Below are 15,240 nucleotides of genomic sequence, written 5' to 3' on the forward strand. Positions count from 1 at the left end.
TGGTAGACCCACAGCAGCAATTTCCATTGAGACTTCTGTTGTTGAATTTATTAGTTAAAGTAAGATTGTAAAAGATGTAGATCATTGGTGCAATTAAAAAAAATAACTAACCCTTGTTTTTTAATTCTTGTTTTATTCTCCCCCCTCCCCCAGGACATTTTATTTCCTTACATCAGAGAAAATGTTAAGGAGTACCTGCAGACACACTGGGCCGAGGAGGAGTGTCAGCAGGATGTCAGCTTGCTGAGGAAGCAGGTTAGGACGATCTTCTTCCACGTTCCCTGGGGTCTTAGAACATGCTGTGAGCGTGTTGCAAATCAGTGCCCTGGGTTCTCATAGACAACTGCACTGACTTGCCTGCCTAGGAATTCACAGCGTGTAATAAGACAAGCAAGTCATAGCAATTTGTGCCTGTAGAATTGCTTCTTTCAGCAACTATTTAAATTGCGTAAAAACCTCATGTATTTGTGTGAAATTAAGCCTTTCTGGTGGAATACAAAAAGTTTTGTGCAGTCTCGTCACATTTCACTAATGTCACCAGGTGACAGCCCTTGTCATTTTCAACTCTCCCATGTCATGGCATGAAACTGCCCCATCTGGAGTGCTCGCAGGTCCTCACATCCTGATACCTGACAGACTTCTTCACAGTGTTTCCTCGGCTCAGTCTTCAGACTGCTCTCTGCACTGTAGCCAGTCTGCATCCTCTCTTTCTCCTTCCACATGGCATGCTGTGGAGCCCGTCTTCAGCGGCAGAGCTCTTCCATGTCTGTAGCATGTACCAGCAGCTCCCACACTGGGCCGTAGGATGCAGTCTACTATCTACAGGTCTTTTACTTGTGGTGAGAAGTTTGGATTAGAGATGATCGTAATAGCCTCTGAGTCATGTAGTGTTTGGGTTTGCCGAGTTCTCTGGGTAACCTGAGGTTATCTTTTTTATTGTCTCAACACAGGCTCTAGACATACATGTTTTATGTTCAGGTAATGCATTGCGTTGTTAACAAGGTACTTGTAAATATATTATTTTTAATTTTTATGTATTTGTTTTAATGATATGCTTGCACATGAATGCATTACCTGCAGAAGCCAGAGGAGGGTGTCAGATACCCCTGGAGCTGTATTTACAGGCAGTTGTCAGCCATCTCACATGGCTGCTGGAAGCTGAACTTGGGTTTTTCTTTCTCTTTTTTCCCAAGACAGGGTTTCTCTGTGTAGCCTTGGCTGTTGTGGAACTTGCTTTGTAGACCAGACTGGTCTTGAACTCAGAGATCTGCCTGCGTCTGCCTCCCAAATGCTGGGATTAAAGGTGTGCGCCCCTGTGCTGCCTTCAGCTTGGCTCTTCTACAGTGGCTACTGAACTTGGGTCCTCTACACGAGCAGCATAAACTCTTTTTTTTTTTTTTTTTTTTTTTTTTTTTTTTTTTTTTGGTTTTTCGAGACAGGGTTTCTCTGTGTAGCCTTGACTGTCCTGGACTCACTTTGTAGACCAGGCTGGCCTCGAACTCACAGCGATCCGCCTCCCTCTGCCTCCCGAGTGCTGGGATTAAAGGCATGCGCCACCACGCCCGGCAGCAGCATAAACTCTTAACCACCCAGCACCTCTCCAGCCTCGTGCCTGAGAGGCAGGAGTGAACCAATACTGTTACTGTTTGGGTTTCTTTCCATTAGCCATGAACTAATTAATGATATCTAATTAATTGAAGTTCTGGTTTGTTTATGCTATTGACTGACTAAACAAACCAGGTCTTAGAACCATTGCATGCTTTCTCTTAGCATGTAGCATACCTTTTGGGTTAGTAATCTTAAGAAAGGCAATACAAACTATATTTATAATCGTTTATTTTAATTTATCGTGTGTGTGCGCGCATGCGCATGTGTGCACACAAGTGCAAATACATGTGCCATGGTGCATGTGTGACGGTCAGAGCACAGTTGAGAGAGTCGTTTCTTTGCTTTTGGTCGTCTGTGTCCCAGAGATCGAGTTCAGGCCATCAGGCTTGGTGGCCAGCACTTTTACCTACCAGTCCACTTTGCCACATTATTCCCTTAAGAGTAATTTTTAGCAGCTCTCAGGAAAATTGGTAGTTGGAGAAAATTGATCTGCCTGGTTTTGCTTTATTTTTTTAAACACACTTGTATGCATGGATATACGTATGTGCACGCAAGCGTGTGTGGATATAATGCTTTTCAAATGTGCTTGTTTCTGATTCAAAGGCTGAAGAAGATGCACACCTGGATGGGGCTGTCCCAATCCCTGGGGCATCTGGAACCGCAGTGGATGATCTACAGCAGATGATCCAGGCTGTGGTTGATAACGTTGACTGGCAGATGTCTCACGACCGCAAGACCACAGCGCTCAAACAGCTGCAGGGCCACATGTGGAAGGCGGCTTTCACAGCTGGCCGCGTGAAGGCAGAGTATGTGCTGCAGTGACAGAGCATGTCACAGGCCGCAAACGCATGTGCACCCCTCGCTATCCGCTCTGTTAGTTGCAGTTAGTAAGAATTGATAAAGTAGCAGGCACAGTAGTGAACACCTTGAATCTTAGGACTTAGAGGGCAGAGAGGCAGGTCTCTGAGGTCCAGGCCAGCCAAGGTTAACTAAAGAGACTCTGTCTCAAAAAAGATAGGACTGGTATTGGGTTTTGTTTTTTGTTAGCAAATGAGTTGTTTTCTTTTTTCATAAGCATTTTACTCTGCTTAGTCGCCGAGATCTGCATGTGGGGCTTTGTGGGTGGGTGGGTGGAAGACTTTTAGTTCTATTTTAAAATAGCTTCCTAGAAAGTGGCAACTTCAGCCTAGTATGTTGTTGTACATGGGTGATACCAGCACTTGGGGGCTGGACTTGCTGAGCCTTCTGTGACACAGTGACAGCACTGTTGGTCTGCTCCCCACAACCACCATGCTTTTTGCTGATAAGAGAAGTGAGAAGAGATGGCTCAGCAGTTAAGAGCACTTGTAGCTCTTACTGAGGACCCAGGCTTGATTCCTAGCATCCATAGCTGCATTTCTAGGGGACCCAGTACCCTCTTCTGAACTCGGGCACTAGGCACACGGGTAGTGCACATATATACATATAGGCATGCAAAGCATTCATACATATAAAATCATAAATAAAACCAGAAGAAGAGAAGTAAGACTGCTGTGAGGCCAGGCCCCTGTTTGTTGTTTTGAGGTTGTTAGCATTGTCACTTCCTCTGCTCCCCTGTGCACTGTCATAATCTCAGAGTCTCGGGTCCGGGATTTCTGATGCCTCTCCTGCTGAGTATTGTATTGCTGAGATTTAAAAATACGACAACAACTCTTTTGATGGCTTAGTGAGCGAGGGCAAATGCCACCAAGCCTGACAACTTGAGTTTAAGCCCTAGGATCCACATTGTGGAAGGAGATAAACAGCCTCACCTCTGACTTCCATATGTGTGCTGTGGTATGTGCTTATGCGTACAGGTGTGTGGGGGCACTTGAGAACACATGCACATACATACACACACACACACATGCTCCCCCCCCCAATATGATGTAAAAAAAGTTCTAAAGCCGAGCACCGTGCTGCATGCCTGTAATTCCAGCACTCCCAGTACTCAGGTGGAGGCAGGCTGACCTCTGAGTTTGAGACTAGCCTGGTCTAGAGAGTAAGTCCAGGACAGCTAAGGCTACAGAGAAAAACCCTGTCTTAAACAAAACAAAACACATTTTAAAGGTAAGGTCTCAGTATATATATATCCCAGGCTGACCTGGACCTTGCGTGTGGCCCAGCCTGCTTTCATGGAGTTTCCCATGTCATTCTTCTCAGTGCTGGTATTTGTAGATGTGTCTTTCTACACTTAACTCACCTTAGAGACTCTTTTGTTTTGTTTTGTTTTGTTTTATTTAAGGATTTTAGTCAGTTGCCTTATGTAAGTCAATTCAAGGCCATTCTCAGCTGTCTGTGTTTGTTTTGTGTGTCATGTATTTTGTTAAGTGAGATGTCATTTTTTATGTTGCTACAAGGATCTGCCTTTTTAAAAAAAATTTATTTATTTATTACATATACAGTGTTCTGCCTCCATCTGTACCTGCACACCAGAAGAAGGCACCAGATCTCATTATAGATGGTTGTGAGCCACCATGTGGTTGCTGGGAATTGAACTCAGGACCTCGGGAAGAGTAGCCAGTACTCTTAACCTCTGAGCCATCTCTCCAGCCCTACAGGGATCTGCCTTTTAAAGGAAGCATTAGAATTTCACAGTATGTTTTTACATATATGCAAGAAGCACTCTTACATATATACAAGCAAAACACTAAACTTGAAAACGAATCTTTTAAAAATGGGGAAGAAAGCATTTCCATGTATCTTGAAGCATAATGAAGGTAAATTAGCCTTTTCTTGTAATTTACATCACTTCAACAATAATAACAATACAATATTATTTGTGCCACTCTTACTTTAGCTCCTTGAGAATTAAACTTACTCACTTCTTAGATTTGTTTATTTGTATAAGTCTTTGGTCTGCGTAGATGTAAGTATACCACTTACGTGCTTGGTGCCCAGGGTGGTCAGAAGAGGCATTGGATCTCCTGAACCTGGAGTTAGGAGCAGCTGTGAGCTGTGTGGGGGGAACCTGGGTCCTCTGCAAGAGCAGCCAGTGCTCTGGCTCCACCCACTAGTCACGCCCTTATTTCACCCCTTCATTTCTTATTGCCAAGTACTCTTCTTTCCACCAAACTTGCTGCTTCTAGTTTGTAATCCTGGACCTGGACTTGTGATGATCAGGTCCAGTGACCTGTTTATTAGAACTACAGGAATCCCCTGTCTCATGGAGTTGCTTCTCACTCACCATTCAGACCAGGCACAGGAGTACATGGTATCTGTGCATTGTCTGATTTTCACCTGGTGGCTCGATGGTGTGTTTCTTCTGCCTTGTCACTCGCCTGGTTTTCCTTTAGGTTCTTTGCAGATGTGGTGCCGGCAGTCAGAAGGTGGAGAGAGGCTGGAATGAAGGTCTATATCTATTCCTCAGGGAGCGTGGAGGCACAGAAGCTGCTCTTTGGGCATTCCACAGAGGGAGACATTCTTGAGGTAGGTTACTTGGTGTCCTATTTGGCTTGCTGTTGCTGTGACAAGTCCTATGGACGTATTTGGCTATAGGTCCCCATCAAGTCATTTGGGGAAGTTAGGGCAGGAACTCAGACAGGAACCTGGAGGCAGGAACTGATGCAGAGACCACAAAGGAGGGCTGCTTGATTGGTTTTCTCTCCTTGGCTTGCTCAGTCTGCTTCTTCATGAGACCAAGGGCCACCTGCCTGAGGGTGGCACCACCCACATTACTCATTATTCCAGAAAACGCCCCACAGATATGCCCAGAGGCTAGTCTGATGGAGACAGTTCCTCAATTGAGCTTTTTTTTTCCTTTAAAGGTGACTCTTAATTTGTGTTAAGTTGACAAAAACTAACCAGTACACTGCATTATTTTGTTTCATACTGTCAAAACATGGCATCTTAAATAGTAAAAGACATTCACTAAATAAGCTAGATTAACATCCAGACAGTAGTACTCATTGTTGTAAAAAGATTTGGGAAAACTGAGGGTACCTTATACAGAGGGGAGAGTGGCCTGAGTCATTCTTCAGTGGCAGGATCCTGAGAGAGATGCTTGGGCACGAGAAGATGCAGAAGGCAGGAGAGTTTGGCATACACAAGCTGATGGCTCATGCAAAGCAAGTTTATTAAGAAATAGAGCATCTTATGTACAACTTGCCAGGAAAATGGGACAGAGTAAGCAATATCGCACAAGGGGACCATGTGACATCTCAACTGTGCCACAGATTGAGCACAGCAACCCTGGCTAAGTGAGAACTCTTGGGTGGGCGAGTTCTCAGGAACAGAAACCATAACTCCTTTGAGGCCCCGTCTCCAGCCCCAGATTGACCTTGCCAAGTCTGTCCCAGGGCAAAGAACTTTGTTCCTTTTGTCCTTTCATCGGGGCCTCTGCGAAAGCCTGGCTTTGCCTGACTTTCCACAGGCGATGTGTTCTGTGTAGTACCAGTTTTGAATTGGAACTCTCAAGTGTGCCTTGTGCCCGAGGACCAGCGGAAGCTTTTTTAAAAGGCGGATTCTGGAGGCTGGGTCAGTGGAGCTGGTAAAGTGCTCGCTGTGCAAGCTGAGGACCTGAGTCTGAGTCCCAGCACTCAAGTGGAAGCCAAGCTTCCCAGCAGTGGGGATGGGACTGGGGCATATGGCCGCAAGCAGGAGGATTATTTGAGCTTGTCAAGCTGGTGAGCTCCAGGACCTGTGAGAGACCAGGTCTCAAAAAATAAGGCGGAAGGGTTGGCAAGTAGGGTACGTGGGTCAAGGCACTCACATCCAACTTCATGAGCTGAGTAAGTGGAGAGTGATGGACGAGTGCCTCTCCACCATACATACCCTCATGCACGACCACACACACCTGTACACAAACAGAGAAAATGGTGGAACACATGAATTCAGGCCTTGGGAGGTTAAGGTAACTATAGCAACCTTTCAAGGCCAGCCTGGCTATATAGTGAGTTTGAAGTCCACAAGGCTATATAGTGCGTTACTAGATGAAACATCAAAGTATGAGAAGCAGTGCCCTGTTTCCTAGGAAGTTTCAGTTGTCAGTAGAGGTCAAGAGTACATTTAAATATTCACCCTTAGTAATTCTGGTGAGGCTAGCACTAAAACCAGTTATGCTAATATTAATATATATTTACTATATATTACTGCTATAATTACTATATAATTATTATATAATTTACTATGTATTTACTAATATTCACTAATATTAATATATATATTTATTACATTTATTTACTCTGCATGTATAAAAAGGAACAAGTATGTATGAATGTGCTGACTCACCACCAGAAAGTAAATGTCCTATTTTGTTAATAAAAAAGAAATCAGCAACTCAAAAGAAATGCTTTCCTCTCCAGAAGGGATGACTAAACAGAATTAGTTTGGCCCAGGCCTTTATCAATACTAGGAGAGTATTGATAAAGCTTTGCCACTTAGCAGTGCTCCTGTCTCTATAATTAGTATTTTCTGGACTCTTGTTGGGTATGTAGGAACGTTTTGGTTTTGGATAGTGCCATATTCTAATTTCAGTCTATATTCTTTTCATCTTCTATAGCAGATAGCAAACCAGTAATGGGACCTTTAATCGGTGATGGCTTTTTCTAGATACAGATGACAACTTTATGTCTAGTGAGACACACAGAAGGTTAAGCTACATTGGGCATGGTAGTTACCTACTGATTTCAGTAGTAAAAGTCTCATTCTCCAGCTACCAAGGGAGGCAAATGGAGAAGAGAAGTATGTCAAACTTCTGTCTCAATTTTTAATAGTTAAAAAACAAAGAAACAGTCAAACCTGGGGGCCTGAGAGATGGTTCACCAGGCAAGTCTGCTGACCTGAGTTCAGTTCCTGGAACCCATTTAAAAAGAAGTCAGACATGGTAGCAGCATCTGTCATCTCCACACCATTACAGGGAGAACTGCCTAGACTATAGAGTGTAGCAGAAACTACATCAAAAACCCTGCCTCAACAAATCCCAAACCCCAAACCCAATACTCCTTTTTTGTCTTTGATCATTAAACTTGTTTTTAGTTGGTAAAAGATATCCAATCACAGCTAAATGTATTAAATATGAACTTAATTTAGTTATTGTTGGTTAAATGAGCAAGCATTTGATTTGATTTGATGTCCAAGACCTCAGGGGTAGTGTTCAAAGATGAAGCCAGGTGTGATTGTGTGTACTTGCAATCCTAGCAGCTGGGAGGTAGAGGTACAAGGCCGGCCTTGGCTCCAATCAATCCTGTCACAGAAGGAAAAGGAAAGTTTTTTGAAAACAGGGAATGTCTTGGGGTTTTATTGCTGTGAAGAGATACCATGTCCATGGCAGCTCTTACAAAGGAAACCATTTAACTGGGGCTGGCTTACAGTTAAGGGGTTTAGTCCATTGTCATCATGGCGGGAAGCATGGCAGCGCACAGCAGACTTGGTGCTGGAGAGGTAGCTGAGAGTTCTACATCTGGGTCAGCAGGCAGTAGAGAGAGAGAGAGAGAGATAGACACGCACACGCACACGCACACACACACTCTGGGCCTGGCTTGAACATCTGACCTCAAAGCCCACCCCTAGTGACACACTTCTTCCAACAAGGGCACACCTACTTCAACTCAGCCACGTTTCCTACTTGTGCCCCTCCCTATGAGCCTGTGGGGCCCTTTTCACTCAGAACAGCACACAGAGTAATAACCGACTAATAAAGGTGCTGGTTAGAGACAGCTCTTCATGCTTTGTCTTCTTGAGGCAGGGTCTGTGTGGAGCCCTGGCTGGCCTTGGTGGCAAACCCGTTGGTAAGCACATCCCAGCTGCTGGGGTGATAGGCGTGCACTAACACACTTTTCATCGGAGCAAAACTCAGTCCAAGTAGTTTGGATGTGAACAGTGTTTTATGCATATTTGAAGTGATTTTGGGCATAAAACAATGCTAATGACAATCAAATAGAGCTTATGTTTAATTAGTAGATTTCTTCCAAGTATTTTTACCATAGTGTCTTTGTGTTTTGAAGCTTTTATAAAGTACTCTGTTAGGTATATTTTCATAAATGTTATGGGATGGAGTCAATGTGACTGGCATGCATTTCAGAGGAAGAACAGACATGGTAGATTGCAGGTGCATTCGTACTGAATACTCCTTTCCATTCTCCTTGTTCAGCTTATTGATGGCTACTTTGATACCAAGATTGGACACAAAGTGGAGAGTGAGAGTTACCGAAAGATCGCAGATAGCATTGGCTGCTCAACCAACAACATCTTGTTTCTCACAGACGTTACTGTAGGTGAGTGGTAGGCTGTTCGCTTGTTTCTTGTGTCACTGTGATGCAGTACTGGGGGAAGCAGCTTTAAGGGAGGTTTGCTTTGGCTTTCAGTGCAGAGGATGGAGCCGTCATGGTGGGGAAAGGTGTGGCCCTACCTCACATAGTCACACGTGGGCTATAACCCTCTACTACCCACATGTGCCAGGTAGGCCCTGTTTCCCAAAGCTTCCCCAGCCTCAGCATCACCTGATAGAGCCCAGAGAAATACCTGAGCCTGCAGGGGACAGTTCAGAATCTCACCATGGCAGTTCTCTTATGTGTGCTGTCTTTTTATTTACTTATTTATTTTTGGTTTTTTGAGACAGGGTTTCTCTATGTAGCTTTGGCTGTCATGGACTCGCTTTATAGACCAGGCTGGCCTTAAACTCACAGCGATCTGCCTGCCTCTGCCTCCCAAGTGCTGGGATTAAAGGCGTGTGCCACCACTGCCCAGCATGTGTGCTGTCTTAACATGACATAATTGGGTGTTTCGCCACTCCAAAGGACCATTATGGAAGGGTTCCAGGCTAGGGAGATGGCTCAGTGGGTAAGAGTGCTTGCTGTACAGGCGTGAGAACCTGAGTTCAAATCCCCAACACCAACATAATAGCCATAACTGCACCTAGCTGACATCCTAGTCTTAGTGAAGAGAGGTGTGTTATAGGAGCTTGCTAGCCATCCAGCCTAACCCAGACAAGGAGCTGTAGTTCAGTGAGAAGAGCCTCTGTTTCAAGACAGACAGGCCAGATTGTAAGAACACAATTAAATGGTTATATGCATGCATGAGCCTGGCACAGTGATCCTGGTACCATGTGCAATTAATATAGATAAGAAAAGTACATTTTCGGTCCTTGGTAGCTTGGTAAAAAAATTTGTAGTCTGGGCAGATAGCACCATTCACAGTGGCTTGTTACTCTTGGGATTTGGAAGCAGTAGACTTAGCGAGGGCCAGGGTCCCTCTTGCATGTCTGTCTGGGCTGAACTTCTGTAAACTGCTTATATTCCACTTCTGGAAAGGTTGCACTGGAAGAAAAACATGCACAAAGCAAGCCAAAACTTATTTTATTCTTTAAAGATGTATTTTTTTATTTTATTTTATATTTTATATTCATGGATGATTTGGCCGCCTGAATGTCTGCCATATGCATGCTTGGTGCCTGTGGAAGGCAGATGAGCTCGCTGGGCCGTCTGGACCGGAATTTCACGTGGTTGTGAGTTGCCATTTATGTGCTGGGAACTGAACCCAGGTCCTCTGGAAAAACATCCAGTGCTCCTTTCTCAAGCCCAAGGCTTATTTTAGAACAGGTAGCCAGACCATGTGAAATCAACAGCCATGTCACCTACACTATACTCTGTTGTCGTCTGTGTCTGAGGAGTGACACTCCAGGTTGTCCTCTTGTCTCCATGCACATGTATCCAGACAGGTATGCACGTATAATAATTCTAACTCCTGTTCACTTGTACATTTGTATACGTATCATGGGAGTGGGGACACGTGGTACTTGCACACAGAATAGAAGACACTGTGTGTGAGGTGGAGATGGGGTATCACTTTTCTCCTCCTACCATGTGAGTTTGGGTAATGGAGCTTATGTCATCAGGTTTGGTGTCAATTTTGGCTGAGCTAGCGCTCTGGTCCACAACTCCTCTAAGACTACTTAGGCTTTCTTTATGTTCTTTGTCTTTAAGTACTTTTTTTTTTTTTTAATATTTTTAAAGGATTTATTTATTATTATGTATACAGTGCTCTGCCTGCATGTACACCTGCAGCCCAGAAGAGGGCATTAGATCACATTATAGATGGTTATGAGCCACCATGTGGTTGCTGGGAGTTGAACTCAGAACCTCTGGAAGAGCAGCCAGTGCTCTTAACCTCTGACCCATCTTTCCAGCCCTTTAGGTACTTTTAAAATTGTGTACACCTGCAGTTTCCAAGCCTTTCTTGTTTAACTTAAGCCATTCCCTAGGGCTGAAGCTCTAGAAATTAATCTCTAACCTGAGTAAAAGGAGACGTATACTGTCTGAAGAGATCAGAGTGTACAGTCCCAACTCTGTTTTTGTTCACTGTCTTGAGACAGGGCCTGGCATTTGCTTCTGCCGCCCAAATGTTGGGATTAAAGGCGTGGACGATAAGCCATGCCTGGCTCTAGTCCCCCGCATTAAAGAGTAGGATCAGTTGCCTCAAATGAAATGAGCGGCATCTGCGTGTCCAACAAGGACCCCGCCCTTTAGTCAGGAGGCCAGAGCATGCGTGATCTGTTGCTGGGACGGAAAAAGTAAGAGATTGCTGGCTTTGCTGGCTTTACTCTTCTGTCATCTCTGGTCCTGTGGCTTTTTATACCAAGTGTCCATCCCTTCACTACAAAGGCAGGGCAGAAAACCATTGAAGTTTCAAATGATTCTACAGTATGAAAGAGGAAACTAAGAGGCTTGTTGGGGTTGTAGCACGTAGTGTCTGTAGAGCCTACTGGAGTATGGGTGTCTAGATTAAGAGTGAGCAAGCCCTTTCTCTGAAGACCAGGTGGTAAATGTGCACCTTTTAGTGCAGAGTCTCTGTCACCGCCGTTCAGCCCTGTCTTCACAGTGCAAAAGCCAGCACAAACAGGATGCAAAAGAACGGGTGTAGCAGTGTGCCAAAAGAACTTGACAAAAGTGGCATGCTGTGATTTGCCAGCCTTTGTTTTAGAACATTGGGTATTGTGTCAGGCTGACTGTTGCATGGTTTAGGCCTGCTGCTTGCTTAACTCTGCTTCCACATCTGTAGACTGGGGGGTGGCATGGGGTAGGTTGGGGGTTGGAGCCACATGTTGTTTACATATCTTTTGTCCAATAATGGTTCCTAGCACATAGTAGATGTTTTTAGAGATGATATTAGCTGCTGTTTTTCAAATAAAAAATACAGTGGAAAGATGACTATAACCCAAGGTATATTAGAGATAGCTCCTATAATTGCCAAACTTCCCTAATTTAATATGACTGATCTTGTTTCTACTCTTTTCCACCCAACACCATCCCAGTCACTGATTATAATGTACTCACAGTCTAAGGAGGGGGTGAACAGTAATAAAGCATATTGTTATGGCAGCTAAGTACAGGTGTCGTGTGCTCCTGATAGAGGGATGGCGCTGTGTGTTTTGAGTAGAATCTTGAAGAGTAGGTATAGAGGAATTTTAATTGAGAATGTGGCTGCTCTGGCAAGAGATCACATCCAAAGACCTTCTAGGTCTGTGTGATCTGGCTGGAATACAGACACATCTTTAATCCAGAGATTAAAGAGACAGAGGCAAGAAGATCTGAGTTCAAGGCCAGCCTGGTATAGAACAAGTTTCAGGTAAAGAAAAGCTCAGGTCTAGGCGTGGTGGTATACGCCTCTAATCCCAAACAGTGAAGGTAAAGATAGTTTGTAGAAGGAAGCACCCATGTTTGAAAGTGATGTCTAATTGAGTGACAGAAAAAGTGATTTAAAGAGAAAATGGGCTAGAGTAGGATATGCCCAACTCTCATGGGAAGGGAGCGGAAGAGAAGCTACTTAAGGGGCATTGCGGGCGGGGGGGGGGGGCAGTTTTATGGGAGAGTTTTACGTAGAGGTTGAGTGAAAGAACAAGCTAGACACAAGTGACGACAGAAAAGGCCAGAAGATTAGAGCAGATTGCTGAGTTAGAGTTCAAGCAGGGCAATTCAGGGGCTGAGAGAGAAGCCAGATTGAATAAATTTGAGCCAGAACAGCTGAGTTGAACCAGCCAGCCCAGAGCTCAGAAAGAACAAGTACCGGTGAGAGCCTAAAACATTCTAGGCCTGGGTTAGATTGTACGGAGACTAGAAGCTTCCAGGACTAGGCCTAGGTTAGCAGAAGGAAGCAGTAAAACTCCAAGACAGCCATTAGCTCAGGAGAATAAAAGCTCCTTTTATAAAAAAGATCTGGAGTGTGGGCAGGGGCCATGACATGTTGGGGCCTGAGGTGAGAGCATATACTTTAGCTAGATTAGATCATAGGCCTCCTTTGCTCTAATCTATCTAACAGTTGGTGTCAGACCCCACAGCCTGCCCTTTGAGAAACAACTCAGCTCTCTGGGGCTAATTTTCAAGAATGGACAAAGGGCGTGGGCCAGAGCAGGCTTGTGCTGCATTCATCGGTAGCTCTAATTAAAGCCCAGGATAGGACTGGCTGTGTTTTCTGTGTGCTTGCTGCATACAGTTAAGTGCTTCCTAGCATAGAGTTTGTTTATATATATATATAAAATGCTACACTCTTCCTCGCTGGGCCTGTCTTTCAGCTGCAACAAAAGCCAGGCCAGACTCGCTCCTTGTACTCTTTTCCCTGATGCCTTAGCTGTCACCTCAGGCTCCCGGGCTTGGTGGGTCTCACCTGTACTTTGATCTTCACAGAGGCCAGCGCTGCTGAGGAAGCAGATGTGCACGTGGCTGTGGTGGTGAGACCTGGCAATGCAGGATTGACAGATGACGAGAAAACATCCTACAACCTCATCACGTCCTTCAGCGAGCTCTACCTGCCATCAGCGTAGAGCAGCCTCTGAGGACGAGGCCCTGTCCCGTAGTGTCTGGCTTTATTCTAATTGTCAAAGTAACTTACTTAGGTGTACACACAGACACACGCAAGTGCATAGAATGTATGTGTGCTCAGAGTAATTTCCGTGCGCACATATGTGAGTAAATTTGTCAGTTCCGTGAGGACCAAGTTCATGTAAAGATGCTTTGTGTGTAAACCATAAATCTAAGTCTTATGAGGCCACAGTGTATTTGATAGAAGAAACTGCAAAAATACAGATCAAATGTGTGATGCTTATCAAATTTATTACCAAGATGAAAAGCTAGTTTTAAGAAATTATTATTCAGAGACCTTATTTTAAGAACTGGAAGTGCTTCAAAGGCACCTGTGTGAGGAGCCCACTGTCCCTGTCCCTGTCCCCTGACCGGTGGGAATGAGTAAAATGGGGAAAGGTGGCTCTGGTGAGTCAGGCATCGAATGGCGCTGGCGCTCGCCAGCCTCTGGAGCAGTGCTGGTGGAACACTAAGGTGGTGATGTGCTCCAGGAACTCTGCCAGTGTTAGCACCGTTTTATAGTTGCTTTTTTATGTCTTAGCACAGTTGGAGATTATATGTTAATGACTATTTTTTAAAAAATGTTTTATTGAAACCAGTATAACACCACAGAGAATGCTAGTGTGTAATGTTTTCTCTGAAATGGGTGTGAAGGTGTAAACTTCGTAACAGCATTGTTTATTCCTGACAACGTTCTGACAGGATTTCATGTCAGTTTTGCGTAATCATTAATAAAGGCATTTCTTCTTCAGTTTCATATAGATGTGTTGGGTTGTACCTCATACTGCCAGAAGCAAAAGCAAAGTAAGGCTGGAACAACTGAGAATTGAACTTTATCTCGTTTTTACGTTGAGCGTGCAGTACGCGTGTCTGTTTTAACAGAATAGAGATGTTGCCCAGCTTGAACTTGGATTTGAATGCTCCTGAATGCAGACAGTAAGCAATCAGTGTGTGAGCGAAGTTTCTTGGAATTTTGGTCACCATGTTTTTTCACCCCACATTTTAATTGGTGTGCGTGTGTGAGTGACACCGAACAGTTCGTGGTGGCTGGTTCTCTCCTTCTAACACCTGGGGCCCAGGGATCAAACTCAGCTCACGAGTCTTGGTGGTGGGAGGAGTCTTTGTGCACTGAGCCATCTCTTTGTTGTTGCTGTTTTTGATTTTTGAGACAGGGTTTTTCTGTGAAACCCCAGCTGGCCTGGAACGTGCTCAGTAGACCAGGCTGGCCACAACTCAGAGATCCACCTGCTTCTGCCTCTTGAGTGCTGGGATTAAAGTCATGCACCATCACTACCATCCCATTTTTTTAAAAAAAGGTATATAAGATAATACTTGAAAGAAACAGTTATTTTTTCTAATTAATTGAGAAAACCCTGGAGGAGTAATTTGGGGGATGCACTGAATAAGGGGGAAAATCTTGTGAATACTAGAGAGAAGGGGATAGAAAAAAATGTTAGGTAATGATTCACATTTTCCACCAGGTAATAGAATCAAATTCATATAAGTCAGAAAAGGGAATTGATAAATGCTGATAAAGTCAACAAACTAATGAATGGATTGACTTCATATATGTATTTGTAGACAAGTTCACGGGCAGATGGCAGAGCAGATTTTCCTTTTGTTACAGCGATTAGAAGAGTAAGGGATTGAGAAACTGAGCCCGGTGTGGGGCATGCCCCTGTAATCCCAGAGCCTCCAGGATAAGAGCCTTTAATCCCAGTGGAGATAGGGCCACTGAGTTCCAGGCCAGCCTGTCTACGTATTGAGGACTTCTAGGACAGTCAAGGCTGCATAGACTCTCAGAGTAAACAAATAATCAGCC

General features: G+C 44.4%; 1 protein-coding gene across 1 annotated transcript in view; it reads left to right on the forward strand.

The window, feature by feature from the left end:
* Positions 1-13,395, forward strand: part of Enoph1 (enolase-phosphatase 1) — a 29,897-nt gene extending 16,502 nt beyond the window's left edge. The window contains exons 2-6 of the mRNA XM_051170506.1: positions 154-255; positions 2,212-2,414; positions 4,923-5,055; positions 8,717-8,840; positions 13,245-13,395. Coding sequence (XP_051026463.1) covers positions 154-255; positions 2,212-2,414; positions 4,923-5,055; positions 8,717-8,840; positions 13,245-13,381 — 699 coding nt within the window. The 3' untranslated portion in view covers positions 13,382-13,395. The remainder of the gene's footprint in view (positions 1-153; positions 256-2,211; positions 2,415-4,922; positions 5,056-8,716; positions 8,841-13,244) is intronic.
* The last annotated feature ends 1,845 nt before the right edge of the window (positions 13,396-15,240 follow it).

Source organism: Acomys russatus, chromosome 28 (assembly GCF_903995435.1).
Source record: "Acomys russatus chromosome 28, mAcoRus1.1, whole genome shotgun sequence".
NCBI lineage: Eukaryota > Metazoa > Chordata > Mammalia > Rodentia > Muridae > Acomys > Acomys russatus.